At 45.5% G+C, this 19546-nt stretch overlaps 1 protein-coding gene across 1 annotated transcript in view; it reads right to left on the minus strand.

Annotated features, from left to right (window-relative positions):
• The window catches only part of PAMR1 (peptidase domain containing associated with muscle regeneration 1), a 75604-nt gene that overhangs the window by 15875 nt on the left and 40183 nt on the right, over positions 1-19546 (minus strand). Inside the window, exons 4-6 of the mRNA XM_042906412.1 lie at positions 17724-17838; positions 13375-13592; positions 10811-10918 (exon numbers count right to left, since the gene is read on the minus strand). Of these exons, the coding sequence (XP_042762346.1) occupies positions 10811-10918; positions 13375-13592; positions 17724-17838 (441 nt within the window). The remainder of the gene's footprint in view (positions 1-10810; positions 10919-13374; positions 13593-17723; positions 17839-19546) is intronic.

A 19546-nucleotide genomic window follows, 5' to 3' on the forward strand; every position in this document is an offset into this window, starting at 1 on the left:
TTCTTGCATCACATATTGAATGAGTGCTTCCTCTGTGCCCAGGAGAATAAGGCACTGGAAGATGTTTTCCTACATCTTTGATACGGAAACGTTTTCATTTAAACCCAGAAATAGAAGTGATGTCAGTTAAGGCTTATTGTACTAAAGTACTTGAGGTACCTGAAGGTTCTCCCGGGCCTCACTTAGTACTTGTTAGAAATGGTTTGGGGACTTCCTTCCAACTACCTATTCCCCAGGTCAGATTTTTACCAAACAAAATATTCAGAGGAATATATATAACTTCGCTTCTAAAATTACAAAAGAATGTAGGGCCCTGACCAAGGAATAAAACAAAGGTAATCACAGGGGCCTTAAATGAATTTGAATGCGTTGTGGGGTCTCAGCAAACACTAACCGACCCCAGCAGTTGACTATAGTCTGAGTTGCAACAAAGATTTCATCAGGCACCGTTGATTGAACTGGGTTGATAGCCCTTAGCCTGCTGTGTCACCTGAAAGAAAACTTGTAAATCCAGACAGAGAACCCAGGGGAGGTGGAACCGGGTTCTAATTCAGATGCTTCTGCTAAGAATAACCACTGGGGACTTGTTGGAATGTCTTAGCACATTTGTGCTCCCCTTGGGTTACTAGGCAGAGCTGTTGACATAGAGATCACCATTTAACCAGGGCACACGTTGAAGTTAGTGCAGTATGACCAGTCAATCAAGGGCACAATAACCAAAGATAAGACCATTAGTGAAGGCCCAATGACGTTTCCTGAGGGTGGGACCACTCACTTTCTAGCCCCTGTCTGGAAATGCTAGGTGGCAAAGTTTGCTCAAATCCTTCAGAAGATTTCAAGTCCTTTGGGAGGTACTATAGGCTATCACCACTGGAGTCTCCACTCACTTTCACCACCCCACCGAATAAAGGACAGGGCTGGCTCTTATGCACAGAGAATGTGTGTGCATGCACACACACAAACGTGAGACAAAGAGAGAGAGAGAGAGAGATCAATTCTTGGGTCTAACACTGGATCTTTTAAAGTCAACCATACAATCATATTTTGAGCATCCTTCAGACAGTGCAATCCTGAAATACACATTATTCAGCACTGATGGAAGGCTTACCTAATATTTTAAAGAAACAATCAAATGCTAATCTAGCTGACCTGAGCTCCAGCCCTCTATTAAGTTAGCTTCTCAAATAAATATTTTCATGAGGTACTTTCAGTTGGGTCCCTCCAGAAGCAGACTGCGAGGAAGAGATTTGAGTGCAGGTAGTTTATTTAGGTGGTGATCCCGGGAAGGACCAATGGTAGTGTAGGGGAAGTGAGACAGGGAAGTTCACGTTACCAAGAAAGCTACTACTGGGGACAACTGAGGCTCAATGCCTTTGGCAAATTCTGAGAGACAGTGAGGAACCTACCTCAGAATTATTCTACAGAAGGAGTAAGAGGTATGAGTAATTACCTACCAAACGCAATCAATCATTTGTTGAAGGATGATGAGATAAACATTAATTCCTCCGCACCTCCAGTCTGCCCATATATATGAGTCAGTGGGCTTTGGAAGCCCAAGAAAACCCTGAGGCACAGTGGCAGGAGCTTGGGATTGGAAGCCAGTGGGTCAGTATACACAGTGATGGTGTAAACATAATAAAGTCCAGCTACCTCTTTTTTCAGGAGATGTGGATGGATTTAGCTTTTAGAAATATTTGGTGTAAAAAAAAAAAAAAGATTAGATTTCTGTTGTTTACAAAACTGAAGTGGAAAGCATTTTCCCAGCACCCATCTTTAGATAAGGAGCAAAAGGGAGTAGGGGTTGTAACAGGATGGGTGATATTTGCATCTCCCAATGAACTTGCGTCCACTTTCACTTGATATACAATTAGAGCCGTACCATCTAAGGCATTTCCCTTTTTGCCTTTGCTGCCAGAACACTCAGAATCAGAGACATCTGCAGCTGCATTTCACCTAATGCAAACGTGGAAGCTGCATTTAACTCCCTCATCTGATCTAGTGTTCTCTTTCACTTGTTCTTGCCCTGCTTCTAAATCACTTGGATTCCTTCTAATTACTATTATTTACATCCTCCTGGCTTTCAGCAACGGTTTGATGTCATTTACAAAACTGCACATCAAAAAGCATACATTTCTTTTGTCGAATCGTATATGAATGAACTAGTTATGGCAGCCAGATAGCCGCGCGAGGAAAAAACTAAACCGGGGTACTATTTTGTCTCTTTAAATAGGAGCTGAGTTTCAGAGCTGGGAGATTATCTGAGAATTTCAGCAAAGAAAACAGATCCAAAGTCAACACAATTCGTGACCCCAGCACCTGGCTGATGTTGGGGGCTGGGTGGTGGAGGCTGTTGGTCTCAATTCTTAGCATACCCTTGGTACCCGCCCATTCTCACATGTCACCAAAATCAAGGAAACAGTTTGTGACAGAATTTACATTCTGTTTGGAAAAGGCATTAACTTTCCCACTGGGGCTTTGCTCATCCTGGAAACCTGAATGAACATAAGACCAACGCCCAGAGATAACCACCGGATGGGCTCTGGTCTCCTCTTTTCCTGTTCAGCTTATACTTGAGTTTAGTGCCTTTGGACCGAACCAATTATCTTTTACCTCCACAAAAGTCTTCCCCAAACAGGCATAATGACACCCACCGGCGATGTAATTCCCACTACAAACCCTTTTTTATCTCTTTCCAGCCAATGGTATTCTGTCCCCCTGATGCTTTCCAGCCCTCTGCGGGTGTGAATGAGACAGTATCCATGTGAAATTATGCTTGGATTGCACACACTGCTGTTTATTCATCCGGCAGCAATTTGGAGGCTGAGGCTTACAATTAGCTATTTGATCTTAATCAGTATTGTCCTTGGCCCCTGGTACACTGTGTCTTTCGGATACCATTTTTCCGGTGTTTGGATGGCCTATTTACTTAGCTGACACTGCCTGTGTCTAAGAGACAGGTCGGCTTTGAAAGATGTTCAGAAAGTACTAGTCATTTTACTTTTGTTCAAAATCAACCTGACACACACTTATTTGGTAGAGTAACTGGGTAACCTACGTCACTGGTAGAAACTTAGCTGCCCTCTACCTAGTGGACCTGCTTGGTGATAGTCTTCTAGGGGCCTCCCCAAATCTCAGGCTTCTGAGTCAGCTGCTGGGTTTGTGGTAGAAGGTGGGTCCTAATGCTAAACTCCCAGGGAAAATGTCTCCCAGCAGTATTGATTGTCAACTTTTCAACATATAAGAAACGCTCACCATGAAAATGGCCCAGGCTAGGCAATTCGGTTCTGTTTAGCCTTGGGGATGAAGAGAACGACCTTGCAGAAGAGTCCTAAGAGACTCTGCCCACTTACTAATTCTCATCGCCACCATCACCATCACCAAAGGCCTTACTAGAGGAAGCTGTGACCGGGAACTGTGTGGCATGGGATGTTCTCCTCTGCACTTGAGAAAGGCTAAGATTAGTTCTGCTAAATAGAAGGGAAAAAACATACGGTATAGCCCTGTCCAAGCTCCTGAGTGCCTAGAGCGTAACAGACGCTCAAAAATGTTCGGCTACATGAATATATAAAGTGGCGTGGATAATAGTGCCCACCCCATGGAGATGTTGAGACAATGGAATGAGACAACGTCACATAAAGCACAGAGTCTGGCCTGTGCCGAGGACACAAATAAGAGCAACTACCTTTGTCGTTTTTCGTATTTGGAGGCCAGTGACAAGGTCTTACATTTTGCAGAGAGGAAGCTTTCATCTTCTGAAGCAGGGTGAGGGACAAGTGCTGATATCCCACAAGGCAGGAGCCTGTAGAGAAAAGTGGGGCCCCCCTCTAGCCTCTGTCAGGGGGCTGGGGTCAGTCTCAGGGTCCAGGAAGGCAGGGATATTTGTTCCCACCAGAAGCTCATTCTGCTTTGCTCTCATGCTCTTCTACTCTTTGCCTCCTCCAGTGCCTTCCCTCAGTGGCACACAGCCCGTCCCCGCTCTAATGGATTGCCTCTTCACCCCTTCAGACCCAAAATCAAATCTGCCTCCCGCGATAAGTCCTGCGTCAGTGACCTCATCTGCCGAAGCAAAAGCCAAGAGGGCCCCATCAGGGGCAGGCGAATGGAAGCAAATTCTTAGTAAACCAGTGGTGGGTCTGGCCCTCCCCACACTGATGGGTGCTCCATCCCAAGCTCTTAGAGACAGTCAGACTGGAAAGTTGACCATGTGGCCTCACTTGTCCTCTTGTTACTTGCTAGAATGCTGTCCATAAGGAGAGGGATTGCTGACTCGCAAAATATATCCCCTGTATGCCGACCACAAAGCATCTTACCCCGAATGGGATATGGCAACACTCTGGCTAAGAGGCTGGAGGCCCGCAGAGCCCACCAGAGTTGATGCTAAAGCGTCATGTCGTCTATGTAGACTCAGGTTCGCCCAACAAGGAATGATCCAAACGAAAAGGAAACTTCCTCCTGAATTATTAAACAAACAAATACCTTGATGACTACATAAAGGCAGTTTCTATTGTGTTCAGTTATAGCTTTTGCTTTTCAGATCTTAATCTAAACGGGATGGCATCCCTCTAAATACACCAAGAAGGATGTCAGAGATTCATCTCCATGTTAGGGACAGAAGTGGACGGGAGGCACAGGTGTAAGGAAGTGTATGAGGAGTAGCAGTCCACTAGCTGATGGTCTTCTTGGGGCCCCTGAAATCTCTGAAGGCTCTGGGCCATCAAGTGCTTGTGGGTAACAACTATGGATTTCCCCAGGACTCTTCATGGAATTATCCTTCTGCTTCTCATACCATCTCAAGCCAGACTGCTCGTTCTCTTTATTGCTTTGTCCCTGTAATGAAACATATAAGGGATGCCCTGGGGCAGCAGTCTCCTATATGACCACCAGGGGACTGACATAGGGCCCGCCACATGTGAAGTGAGTGACTTCTGAAAATCCCCATAAGAAAAAGGGAGGTTGACCAGATAACACTGATGCTTGGGCAACTTGCCCTGGAGTTTCCAAATCCAGTTCCTCCCGGGGCATTACTCCATCCATCACTTCTCAAAGCCCCCACTCTGAGCTGCCCTGGTTACAAAGGCTCCTTATCCCTCATGCCCAGTGTGGGTGTCTTCTCCTGGGATCTAGGATGCCTCCATGACAACGACACTGGAAGTGTCTACTTGCCCTGATAAAACCAGATCCTTCTTGCCTGTATGCAAACGCAGAGGTAGCAGTTCTTAGTATCTGGCGATGATTTACAAACAGCAGTTCACAGAGGAAACTTAGAAAGTCGAAGGGAGAATTTTCTTAAGCCCTGGAGCCCCGAGAAAGGTGTGTCATAATCATCTAGTTTGTAGAAACTGGTGCTGTTCCCCTTACCCCTTATCTGGAGGGTCCCCTGCTTTCTGCCAAACTTTTAAGTGGCCATAACAAATGAATAAACAAACGGAAAGTAGAAACAGACCTATAACTACAGAGAACGAGCTCATGGTTGCTAGAAGGAAGGAAGTAGGGGATGGGCAAAATGGGCGAAGGGGAGTGGGAGATACAGGCTTCCGGTTATGGAATAAATAAGCCACAGGGACAAAAGGCTCAGCATAGGGAAGACAGTCAATGATACCATAATAGCAGCGTAGGGTGGCAGATGGTGGCCACAGTTGTGGTGAGCATAGCGTGACACATAAAGAAACTGAATCACTATGTCATACACCTGAAACTAATAAAACATCATGCGTCAGCTACGCTCAAATTAAAAAAAATTTAAAAAACATAATGGCTCCTATTACTCAACTCAGCACCTTACATGGATTATTTCATTGCATCCTCACAAACGCTCTGAGAAATATTTGGCATTATTTTTCTGAACTTTGTAAACAGGGAGAATGAGGCTGGAGTTAAACGACCTGCTCAAGGTCCTCTGGCTGGTAATTGCAGGCTAAGAGTCAAACCAAGGTCTTTCTGGCCACAGAGCCCAAGCTCCCCACCCCGGGATGTACCATCTCCAGACTACAGACAAAGGTGCACCTGTCTTCCATAAATTAAGGACGAGACAGGCCCTTGGAACTGTGAAAAATCCAGGCAACTATTCCATTTTAACAGTGCCGCCCCTGAGTGATCTTGGGACAATCTGCACGAATCCCACCAAAGCCCCGCATCTTACATCTCTGATCGGAGAGGTGATCATGACCCACTGTTGGCCTCGGCACATTCTCACTGCATCAGCATTACCGTTTCCATGAAAACCCCCAAGTTCCCAATCACTTATTCTGATGAGAAATGCGGTTGCCCCTTTGAAGCTAAAGTATAAAGTGTGCCTCTCATCTGGGGCTCTTTCTTCCCAGTCCTTGGGACAGGCTAGCGGGAAACCTTCTGATGCTCCAAACCCCAAACGAATCCAGATTCCCCCATTTTCTTTAATTGGTGGAAGCCGGTTTGTTTTGTTCAAAGCGCGTCAGAGCCCGCAGTGTGAGCATTGTGCCCCAAGATTTAGCCCATTTCATCGTCCTTCATTAGGATGCAGGGGAGAGCCCGGGCATCGGCAACTGGGCCAGAGGAACAAAGGCAACATGGAAACTGGAACGGGGCAATGAAGCCCTCGCTCTTCACTTTTACAGAACAAGATTCCCACCATTTACTCAAGAACTTAGTTTGTCCTTGTGTCCCATACAAAGAAACAGGAAACTTCAGAGGGAAAAGAGGTGGGGGGAGCAGTTTCTTACGCGGTGGCCCAGGGAGGTTGGGGTCACTGAGGGTGCTGGCCGGAGGCTAGCTTGGCCCCAATGCTGAGGAGAGGGCCACTCCCGTTTTTTGCTCTCAGAGGAGGTCACCCGAGAGCAGGGGAAAGTCGCTCCTCCTTGGGAAACAGTCTGAGGAGACACCTGGGGGCAGGGGGTCAGGGGGGCAGCACCTATGGTCCAACTGCACTGGGGGCTCTCACAGCCTCTCCACAACTGAAGGTGCCCGCCTGCGCGGGTGCTTGCTTCCTCCTCTGTCTTCACAGCCCCAGGAAGTCCGGCCATGAGATCTTCCCTCAGACCCACTTGTCTCCCTTGGAGAAGAAATCCATTTTCAACTTGACAAGAGCAGACCCTTGTCTCTCAAATGCGAGTTCTAATTCTTAATCGGAGGACTGGTGTTTATAACAGCTCATCTCGTAAACTGGTGAAACCTCTTAGTGACAGTTTCAGCAACAGCTCTCCCAAGTTTAAATATGTGTGCCCTTTGAACTAACAGCTCGACATCTAGGAATTTATCTTACAAAAATTCCTCTCCATATGAACCAAGAGGTAGATGTTAGGATATTCACTGAAGCTCTCTTTATAATAATATATTAAGTACGGCATCAAGTCCATCTTAAGGGATTAGATGAATACAATTGTATATATATCCCTATGATGGAATACACAGAAAATCACCCCTCCCCCCCCCTTTTTTTAATGAGGTAGACCAACATGGAGTGGCCTGGAAAAAATATCCATGATACAGGCACTGAAAACAGCACACTGAAAACAAACTTTTGTTTGAAACAGGCCTTTTTAACCTTGGCATGACTGACATTTGGACCAGATAACTCTGTGGTCTGGGTCCATGCGTTGTAGGATATTTAGTGGCGTCCCTGGCCTCCACCCACTAGAAGCCCGTGACATCCCCCCGTGTCCCACCCCCGCCCATGATGACAACCAACAATGTTTCTAGAGGTTGCCAAACGCCCCTGAGGATGGAAGTTGGGGGCAAAATCATCCCCAACTGAGAATCACTGGTTTAAAATACTGGTTTCTCAACAACTTAGGTTTGTACATTATAGCAAAAAGTCCAGAAGGACCATAGTAACAGTCTACTAGGGTCGGTTAGGGAAAGTCATGTTCTCTTTTTATTTTAAACACCTCTGGACTATTTGATTATTTTTATAGGCACATATTTCTTCTGTAAGTCAGTATAATATCTATTTTTATTCCAGTCCCACTCACATTCTTAAATATACACAAAGAAAAGAATGAGAATAGCTTCTATCAAGAGACAGGGAGTCAGGATGCTCTTTAGAAAAGAGTGACAGGCAGAGCTTACCTGGGAAGGTAAGTCCTTTGAGAGGAATACATAATGGACCATGAGGCCATGACCAGAGCTTATCAATTGTTCACCCACAGTTCCACTGAGCCACATGGCGAGAACCACGTCTGGGAGACCGTGACCAACATGGGAAATGTGGCATTCTAGCGTCTCGTTTTGAATTTCAGTGCCTCGCGCTCTCTGCTTCAAATCCTTCATCCGTTAAAAGGGGCATCCACCTTTTCACAAAGCCTTCAGGAGGGCAGACCATTAAAGCAGCATCTATGATGTGGTTGCCCCTCATCAGATTTGGTACTACATAAATAAAAGATGGAATTCTCATCAATATTTGACTCAGTGCTTTTAAAGCTATTTTGTAAAACAAATGTCTACTCCAATTTAGGCATTTCAGAATGTACAAAGAATCCCAGAATGCTTGAGTTTCTTGTTCATTTTGAAGGAATTTCCTCCAGGGAGATTATTCCAGTTCAGTGGTATACTCAGGAGGACAACAATAACGTAAATCTTTTTTTTTTCCTCCTTGGTTTTTCTAACTAATAGGCTATTCTAGAAATCTGCTATGGTTTGTTCAGAAATTACAAGGTAAACTGTCACAGCTAATTTTTGTGACGTTCCCCTCATTGAGTTAGTGGGGACTCCTGCTGAATTTCCTAGAAGGAAAAACAAACCTAAATCTTATTTAAAAAAATAATAAAACATTTGGTCCCCCACATGAATGCCAGCAAATGATGTATCAGATACCCACCACCAATACCTTCACCCAGTTACAACTACAAGGTACTAAGGGAACTATGGTTTTTTAAGGACATTTTAAAAAGTAGCTAGGAAGAATTCTCTTGTGCATCTATGCTGGTGTTTTGAGGTCAGATGTGATTTGAGCCAGTTTGTGACTCAAGATATGAATCAGTTTGTAATGACATAGTTTCCATTCTTTCTCATTATATGTATTTGTTTTGTTTTGCTTTGTGTTCTGGACAAAATGGAAATGCTGAAAAGTCAATGTTTGACTCATAAGCAACTCATAAATATTTTAGTCACAACTTTTGATCAATTTCTACCCTTCCCTCCCCCCGCCCCCAAATCCTCACTGTGCCCTGATTTGACCCAGCTTCTTAATGCATTTTGGCTTCTTCGATAATACTTCACTTCTCTCCAATTTTACCTTGTTTTTCAAAGCTCTAGCATTGTGTAATTAGTTCATCAAGAAATTAAGCCTTCCCCCTTTTTCTTGTTTCTCGCTCTGAATTGAACCCTTTAAAGCTCAGGATCTGCCATTGTCGAGATTCCAGATTCACTCTCTACACGCAATTTCAAAACAAAGAGAAAGCAGCGTTTCTCTTCCCTGCCCTGCACACAACACAGCAGGTTCCAACGAGGCAGGAGCCACGAAGCAGAACATCTTTTTCTAAGCCCCCAGCATAACCATGCTCAGGTCAGCCGTGCCAAGCCAAATCAAGGACCAAATCAAGGTCATCAGCACCACGCAATGACACACTCAAGGGTACACTATTGACACCACGGCTTCCGTCTGCCTTGTTGATAAGGACGACTGATGAAATTGACTGGAAAATGTCTGAACTTTATAGAATGCCATCAGACCAGGCACCTTATAGGACGACCCCAAAGTACCCGTGCATGCTAGTTGCAAGTGGTTATAGCAGACACTGTCCTCAGATGCCTTTTCACTGCTTCTGTGGGTCCCACACCGCCCCCATCCCCCAGTCTATATGCTTTTGCTTCCATTGGCCTGCACCTGAGATCTCCTTGACTATTCAAGGGCTACTAGAACCACTCATCCCACATACACAGAACGTCAGTCGTGTTCTCCCACTCATCCAGGGCAGCCCTTGGTCAATGGCTGATTGCAAGGGGGATATGGAAGCCCAGCTCCTTGCTATAAAGCCAGGATACACGCAGAGGTATAAATTACATTCCAGATTCCACTGAGGCTGGATTTTGCCTAAAATCACACCTTTGCTTGGCTTCCCTCCCTTCCCAGTCCAGCTTCCCCACTCCCTTGCCAGCTTCTCTGGGAGCACGTCCTAATTCATCTCCTGACTCATACTCACCACTCAGGATCTGCTGGGGGGAACCCCTGCCTATGCCATTATCTGCCCTCCTTTGCTTCCTCCCCATGTCCCCCTCCCCAAATTTTGATTCTTCTTATTCTTGTGCGCATCTCATTCTATGCTGATAGTTGCAGTCCATGACACCTGTTTCAGGTCTCAAACTTTGGTTGCGACACATGTCATACACAAGGCTTGGTGACCAGTGACCCTTGATAAATGATTGCTGGTCATGATGTTGAGTTACTCTCTGCTGATGGCTTCAGACCATGCAACAACATACTGGAATCTATAAATGCTTCCCTGGGGCACAACTCCAAAATTCAGATCTTGCAAAGGACAGGGAATTCAGACTGAGAGCCACAGGAGATTTTATGATGGTGGCTTTCTCCTGTTGGCACTTCTTCCGTGTTTTTGAGCTCCGAATATTATTCAAGCCCTTGAAGGCATATCTTTTTGAGAACTATATGCAGTGGGGGAGATGTGGAAATGTCAACGGGAAGACCTAAGTGGTTCCAAATATCCTGACTCAGAGGCAGCCGAGCCCCGAGAACCACTCGACGGGAATGTCCACATTATGTGCCACCCTGGACACACCGTCCTAAACACCAAGAAACAACATACTTCATAAGCTCCCAGAGCCTTCTTCATGCCAGCCCCATGTGACTCCTCAACCCTCACTCCAGAAGCATACTCACGATTTTCACAGTGCTGCCCGGTGTAGCCTGCCAGGCAGGCACATTTGTAAGATCCGGTTTTGTCAAGGAGGCAAGTGCCATCATGGAAACAGGGAGAAGAGGAACATGCTGTAAGAGAAAAGGCAATTTCCCTCAGCGTCACTGCGGTGAGTCAATTTCCTCAAGCCTGGAGCCTCGACCAGGGTCTTTCACTTGCCTTTTGCAGTCTTCTTGCAATATTTTTACTTCTTTTACTGGATCCACATTACCGTCACTTGAGAGTGCCTAAAATCGGTGCTTATCTGATGTTATTTGATATTTTCAAAGGCCCCAGAAGTATGCTTCTATGGTCTGAAAAGCCTAAAGCCAACATAAACAGGCACACCACAGGATTAAAGTGGAAGCATGCCTTTACCCCTCCCATAAAGACTCCAGGGGAGACAGGCATCCTCAGGCAGCTTTAGATCCTTTTTTTTTTTTTTTTTAAGAAAGCTCAGTGTCCTGGGTACTAGGGGAAGGAACTGGAAGATCTCCATGACACTGTCAAGAGCGTACTTGAGAACTTCCTAACATACATTCTGTGAACATTAGTCTCTTGAGATGTTGATACGTTCAACTAAGAAAGGGTTCTAAGCTCAAATATGGTGGGCAAGTGCTACTGGTATCTAATGGCAACGAACCAGATTTCTTTACTGCAGAACTTCTCAGAATGTTCCATGTCCTAATGTGCACTGCAGATATCTAAGAAGGCACATCATGTCTGGCCTTTCCCAAGCTTATCTGGCCTCAGAACCTACATTTTACAGAGAACTATTCTTCTGCAGAGAATACTTTGGGAAACGGAGGTCTGTGTCCTAACCACTAACCCTCCATTCATTTACCCTGACATGGAAATAGATCGCTGGGTCCGCTTCCACAAGCCCAAACTGAGTGCTTGCTCTGTGTGAGGCAACTGGAGAGACAGAAAGATGAACAGGACACGTGTTTACCAAATCAGGGCTTTTTGACAAAAAATATACAACCACTATCACCTGAAGCATAATTCACTTCGCGTTGGGAAAGGGGAGAGAGTGTTGTAAGACGTTCAAAATAGGGCAAAGTCACAACCCGTTGGACCAAGAGAGAAGGTTCAGCAGAGGAGGATGAATGGGAGACAAACCCTGAAGGCTGGGATTTCATGCACAGGTGTGGAGGAGGTGACATTAGCCTGAGGAGAAAATTCAAGTACACACGTGCAAACAGGGTGTGTGAGAAGCCACGAGTGCTACTCTCCACTTGACGACGCAGACCAGCATTTCCCAAAGTTCTCCAGAGGGGGCTGAGGAGTCCACTTCGGGGGAGGAAAAGACCCTCCTGGCCCTCCCCTTAGTCACAGGGTCACAAGCTGGCAAGCTGCCGCTGCTTCTACCTGGCTTCCTGTCATGAGTACCCACACAAGTATCTCAAGTGTGACCCCTCCACCCCCTGCCCAGCCTCGGCCAGCCACGTATTACCAAGGGGGCAGATCAGCCGGAGGCTGACCACACCACACCACAGAAGCACACTTCCAGAACCCCCAGGCCCGCACAGCTCTACAGGAGACATCCTCTGTGAAGGTAGCGGGCACACAGGGGAGCCGCAGCTGCTGAGAGCTCATGTGGAGACATTCCAAGGGATGGGCAGGTGGGCGGGGGTTGGGGGTGGTCTCCCAGTCTCACCAAAAGGACAAGGCTGCAGAAGGATGATCCCACTGCCACCATCACTCTTCCTGAGTCTTTCGTATCATACCTTCCATAGGAAGCCACAGCGATCAAAATGCCACAACAATGCCTAACTGGGAACTTAAAAAAACCCAGAACTTTAAGCCTGGGCTTAGTTTGTAAAACCTGATACAATTCAATCTCAGAACAGTGAGAGCTGAGGGAGTTTTCTTAGGATGGAACGTTTTGCGCATTTTGGTCAAATCCTACTTCCTGATATGAATAGGGCAGGAGTTAAAGTCAAGCTCAGAGTTGGTCACAAAGTAAGTGGCCCTCACCACTGAGTTAAACACTTTTGATGCCTATCTTGCAGATGACAGAGGGAGGCTCAGGGCAGGCCTAGGGTTGGGCAGCTATTGAGTGCATCCTACATACCAGACACTGGGCTAAATTCTTCGTTCATTCCATCTCCCAGAGCCTCCGTAATGGAGCAGGATCTAGGCATATTCCCTTATGTGCTGATTAGGAAACTGAGGCTCAGAGAAGTAGAATTTACCCCAGGTCACATGGCTTAATCTGCCAGAGCTCCAAAGCTAATGCTCTTAACCATGAGATTCCCCCCGCAGTGTGATCCATAGAGCCAACCGCTTTGTGACCTTGGACAAATAACCTACCCTCTCCCTGCTCCAGCATACGAGGGCGTCCATAATTCCTAGCTATGCTTCTGGCGAACATCTATGAAATATACCTCGCCATTTCTTCCTTCCTTCTCGATGTGTAGGTTGCTTCTGAGAACTCAGCCCACTGGGTTTTAATAAGGTTGAGCAGGGAGAAGGAGACGTGCACAGAAAGATGTTCATCTAGAGCATAGCCATAAGATGTTACACTTGTCTCCACGGCCTTTACCTGTGATCTCCTCAAATACAGCATGGAAGCCATCAAAATTCTTGGAGCCATCTGAATGGAAGAGGATGTGGAGCGAAGAGTCTGTGCTCCGGATAGGAGCTGGCCGCTCATTGCCACAGAAGCGTTTGATGATCCGGCCATTGCTACTGTCCCCGTCACGGACCTCAACATAGTCATACTGGCACATGTAGTCGAACTCCAGACTCAACATGATGAACCTGTGGGTGGAGAGAGTGACAGCACAAAACAGGTGGGCCCTGACCATCCTGAGACTCCTGAGACGCCTGAGCAAGTTCCAGACCAGATGATGAACAGGTCTCAGAAGAGTGGTACCACTGGTCTGATCTGATAGAAAAAGGGTCCTGGACAATGTGAGGTGAGATGAATTTCTTTTAACAGAGGGGCATGTATACATCTGCTGTCTTCATGTGTATGTGCATGCCCAGACAGAGGGAGTACCTATTCCATTCAGAGAATCTCTGCACATAGCTGGCCTCTCTTACAGGGGTACTTTTCCACCCATTCTGCCTGGCTGGTTCCTTCCTATCCTCAGGCCTCACCTTAAATATTCTCTCCTCAAAGACGCTTCCCTGACAACTCTTTCTAAAGGAGATCCTCTGTTCTCTTCATAGTGAGGATACTAATTTTAACTCCTCAAATTTATCTTCTTGATTGTGTGTGTGTGTGTGTGTGTGTGTGTGCGTTCACATGCATGAATCCCTATCTTCTCCACTAGACTGCAAATTTCTTGAGTGTAGGAGAGAACATCTGTCTTATTCCATCAATGTTTTCATTGTGCCTAACACAGTGCCTGGCATATAGAGATGCCAAGCAAATATTGATGAAGATATGGTTGAATAGATACTATAGTATAATTTTACAACTGAAGAATGGAAAAAGTATACATTGCCTTGCAAAACTCAATAAAAGAACAAAATCTCTGCACATTCTTCTATTTTAATGGAAGGATATGAAGGTAATTATCCTCTGGGTAGCAATAATTCTTACCCCAAAGAGTAGAAAAAGTAGCACTATATCAGAATTTCAGAAACGGGGGAGATCTGATAAACGTGTGTTTGCCTAAAAGGGTCTCAGGTTTGGAAATACTGGAATACATCAGATCAAAAAAGCAGAAGATGAATGCAAGCTTCCACTGCCAACAGACAAGACAGGAGGCAGCCACATCCCAGAGGAAGAGAGGAAAAGCCATTTTTCAAAATATTCCCAAGGGAATGCCTGGGTACTGAGTTCACAGAATACACATCTGTATCTTCTCCTTCGAGTTTTGGAGAAGAAGCAGGAAAAGACAGAAGAGTGCACAACTGCCACCTGAAAAGCTGGGACAAGGGTCTATTTCTACCACTTTGGGTGAAAAGTTCAAGGGTCAGGATTAGAGAACACTAGAACATAGTGAATCAGTATATTTTAAATGCACCTAAGGATCTTACGAAAAAGAAGCCCTCTAACTATGTATGGCCAGTGTTTATTTTACAAAGTTTTTATCACAAAACTTTTTGTAAAGGACTGTAAGGCCCATTAATCATGCTTTGTGAAACGTGGTCTAATATCTAAGGACCTGACTTCTCATCCAGATGCCATGGCTAGCTCACGGTGGGCCTTGACAGATCAGTTCTTTCTCTGGACTTTGGTAACTCTGTCTGAAAAGGGAAGGAGGAGGGACAAGGCCACCACCCAAAAGAGATCACAGCTTTTTCTGAAACCAAAATATGAGACACTCCAAGTTGTATTTATGTTCATACCCTCGTTCATTCATGTACTTAACATCTATCTGTAGCAGGCCTGCTCTGTGGCTGGCGCTGTTCTAGGTGCTGAAAGCACAGCAGTGACCCAACTAAATATACCCAACTAGTGCCTGCCCTAATGGAGAGTAGTTCTGATTTGGTGAACAAATAATAAGCAAGGACACCAGAATACAAGGTAATCTCATAGAGTATGAAGCACTGTGAATAAAATAAACCGGGTAAGAGCATGAAAAGTGACTGGGGAGGGTAAGCTTTTTATGCAATGTGGTCAAGGAAGACCCCTCTGAACTTGATATCTGGGCAGACACTTATATGATGAAACAGAGCCAGTCATGTGAAGGTCATGGGGAAGAGAGGCCCAGGCAGGGGGCTCTGTAAGTGCAAAGGCCCTGAAGCAGTAATGAGTTTGGCGCATTTGAGGAACTTAAAGAAGGTCAGGGATGCTGCATGATGGAGTGTAAAGAGGAGACTGGTATGAACTAAGGAGGAGAGCAGGATCCAGATACAGCATCCTGAATCCAGATTTGATTCCAAGCCTCATAGGAAAAAACTGGAAGGTTTCGACAACAGAACTGGACTTAGGATTTAAAAAAAATTTTATTTAACGTTTATTTATTTTTGAGACAGAGAGAGACAGAGCATGAACAGGGGAGGGTCAGAGAGAGGGAGACACAGAATCTGAAACAGGCTCCAGGCTCTGAGCTGTCAGCACAGAGCCCGACGCGGGGCTCGAACCCACGGACCATGAGATCATGACCTGAGCTGAAGTCGGACGCTTAACCGACCAAGCCACCCAGGCGCCCCTGGACTTAGGATTTTAAAGGGTCACTCTTGTCACTGAGGAGAGAAAGCAGCAGAGCTGGCAAGAGTGGAAACATGAGCCAGTTAGGAAGCCAGGAGAGAACTGAGGTGAGATTGTGGTGGTATAAAGTGGAATAGTGGCACTAGAGTCAGATGTGGATGGATTTGAGATTATTTTACAGGTAATAAAATAGATTTTGTGGTGGTCTGGCTGTGGTAGGTGATAGAAAGAGGGGCATCAGGGATGACCGCTTGGCTTTTGGTCTGAACACTGTACATATGCATCAGTGTTTCCTATTATTATTATTATCACTGGGCAGCAGGTCCAGATTTGACTAGAAGGAAAGAAATCTACCTATTTGCAGGCCTCCCTAGGGGCGTTCCCAGGCAGGTGATGTGCTTCTCCAATCCCTCCACCATTTTGGGTTTTTGCTTGGGGACAGATTTCCTTTATATCCTGGATCTTGGAGAAGCTCCTCCTTTAAGGGGACCCTTTAGGGGGACCATCTGGCCTGGTCCCTGAGGTGCTGAAATAATATGCAGCATTTAACACCTCCCCTCACCATCTCTGGGAGACCCCACCTGAAGCACCTTAAGCAGAAGGGTGTGGGCCTTCAGATGTTCCTTGTGCTAACCTTCCTCTAGAAAAGTCCAATTGATGAGACTCACTCCCAACCCCAGATCCTACAGGAATGGGGAGACCAGCCACTGAGGGCCAGCCTTGATGAGGAGAACTGAGAAGGGGACCTGTTTTGCTGGATCCTTCCTGGGCAGGGTACCATGCGGTCCCTCCTAGAGGATAGAAAGCCATTTGAGGAGCCAGCTGGAATGTGGAAACTTCCACTGATCCATCCAGAAAATACTTATTGAAAACCCATGCCCTAGAAGATTAGAAATTTCCATTACTGCCAACCTCCCCCCCTGGTTAGAAAAGGAAGAGCTAAGTGGACAATATCCCTAGAAATCCTAGGGGTGAGTGGGTCACTCTGATTCCCTAGAGAGTTAAAGGAGAGGTGTTTGCCAGGAAAAAGGAGATACACTGGAGGCAGGGAGAAGTTCTTTCAACGTTCATTCATGCAACAAGTATCTATCAAGCACCTATGATGTGTACTGCGTACTGTCCCCAGCACTAGGATGCAGCAGTGAACAGTTCTCTCTTGTGTTATTTATCTACAGTTACAACAAGACTGGATCTACACTTTGTACTATGGCATAAATTGCATATTTGGGAGGACCCCAAAGCTTCATAAGAGATGACTTATCTTCCATGCAAGTGAAAAAATTGGTTTATTTGTTACAGATGTGGTTGTTGTTGTTGTTTTCTGAGGACATCAGCGAAAGGAGCTGATGAGTATAAATTCCTTGAAGGTTAGATCCGTGCCTTTTAATTTTTTCACTTTCCTCCCATAGAACCCAGCCCAGTACTGGGTGAACAGGAAGACTTGGTAAAGATTTGTGGATGGGTAGACTGCTATCAGTATTCTGTTTTGTTGGTGTTATCCTTGGTTCAAAATTACCTAAGCAACCCCTGTTCTAGGGCAGTGAATGACAAACATTTCATTGGTTGTAGTTTTGACCAGGTTTATTCCATGGAATTGCCAAGACGTTTAAAAACAAACAAACAAACAAACAAAAGGCTCCATTGTACATTTTCTGAATAAGGTACATTTTCTGAATTTTCTGATGGTTAGCCTTTGGTCACTAGGATCCAGGGCACTCAGTCCTCTTACTGTGTTTCCATATAACCTCAAACTCCCTAATTCTGATCCCAGCCCCTTCCCTTACCTTAGCTGGATGATGAACCCAGGTTTGGCATGAATGGTCCATTCACAGTGAGCATTTAGAGGGTAGCTCTCCAACAAAATCTGACCCTTTGAGGCTCGCAGAACCTGGCCACATCCTGGGAAGAGAAGATTGGGGCATGGAAATTGGAATAAACAGGAAAGAGATGGTAGAAGGTCTCAAAGAGCCTTTGTGCTCATCCCACACCCCTGAGAACAGAATGGAGAAGGAAATTACTTTCTCAAGCACCTGGCAATGTGCTAGGAAATTTGCATAGGTTAATTCACTTAATCTACTCAACAGCTTGAAAAGGGAAGTAATATCATTCCAGTTTTCCATCTGGGAAAATGTATAACAAGAGAGTTAAAGAAATAGCTTGTTGAGGAGCTCCTGGGTGGCTCAATCAGTTAAGCACCTGACTTTGGCTCAGGTCATGATCTCACGGTTCATGGGTTCGAGCCTTGCATCGGGCTCTGTGCTGACAGCTCAGAGCCTGGAGCCTGTTTCAGATTCTGTGTCTCCCTCTCTCTCTGCCCCTTCCCCATCTGTGCTCTTCTTGCTCTCTCAAAAATAAACATAAAGAAATAAAAAAAAAGAAGAAATAGCTTGTCGAGCCACTAAGTGACAGAGCAGAGATTCAAACCTAACTGTATCTGAGTATAAAGTCCAAGCCACTCTATCATTCTGCCTCCCCAAGACTTCCATATGCCAACCTTCTGACTCCACCCTGAAAGGCTTTATTTTTAACTATTTAGAGAGAGAGAGCATGAGTGGGGCAGGGGTAGAGAGAGGGCGAGAGGAGGAGGGAGGGAGAGAGAGACAGAGAGACAGAGAGGGAGAGAGAGAATCCTAAGCAGGCTTTGCACCATCAGCATAGAACCCAACTTGGGACTTGAACACACAGACTGTGAGATCAAGACCTGAGCTGAAGACTTATGCTTAACCAACTGAGCCACCCAGGATCCCCCACCCTAAAAGGCTTTGAAAGTAGACACAGTGGCCTTTGTCTGAAGCCTAAATCTGCATAAGACCCTTGGTCTGTGTTCCCTGAACATGCTCTACTCCACAAATATAACCCCAAAGCAACTCTTTCCTGACCTCTTTCTATCCACTTAGAACATTTATGTGTCAATTTTTGTTCTATGTGCAATTATGTAATAAATGCCTCTTTAACACATGACACCAGAAGGGGGACATGCTCTCCACCAGCTGGGCTGCATTACTGGTTTTCTATTTTTTTCCTAGCCCCCAACCCCTTTTTTCCAGACAAACTTTCATGAAAACCACCAGTTAGAAAAACATGCATCCAAGAGGTTCTCCTGCTTGAAACTCGGGGTCAAAAGCCCTCCACCCTCACTATAGCCCTGGTTCCTTGAGTTACCTCCCAGGAATCACTAAGATTTGAAAACCACTGGACTAAGTCTTCATTAAATTACATCATATTCTCTAGTGTTAAGATAAGCACAGGTGTGCAAGATGCACCCTAGTTTCACAAAAGAGTTTGGGGAAAATGTCTTGAATTGGTTTATAGGAATAAAATTATCTGGGTCATGTAAGTAAACACTATTTTCTACCAGAGTTGTCAAACTACAATCCATGGGCCAAATGTGGCTCACTGCCTGTTTTTGCACATAAAGTTTTATTGGAACAGAACCATACCCATTTTTTATTCATGGTCTATGGTTGCTTTCAAATTATAATGCCAGAGTTGAGCAGTTCTGACAAGAAACAGACAGCAGGGTCCACAAAAATGAAAATATTTACTAGCTGCTCCTTCACAGAAAAAGTTTCTCTAACCCTGCTCTATACAGAAATCCAGTTTGACC

The sequence above is a fragment of the Panthera leo genome, chromosome D1 (assembly GCF_018350215.1).
Source record: "Panthera leo isolate Ple1 chromosome D1, P.leo_Ple1_pat1.1, whole genome shotgun sequence".
Classification (NCBI taxonomy): Eukaryota; Metazoa; Chordata; class Mammalia; order Carnivora; family Felidae; genus Panthera; species Panthera leo.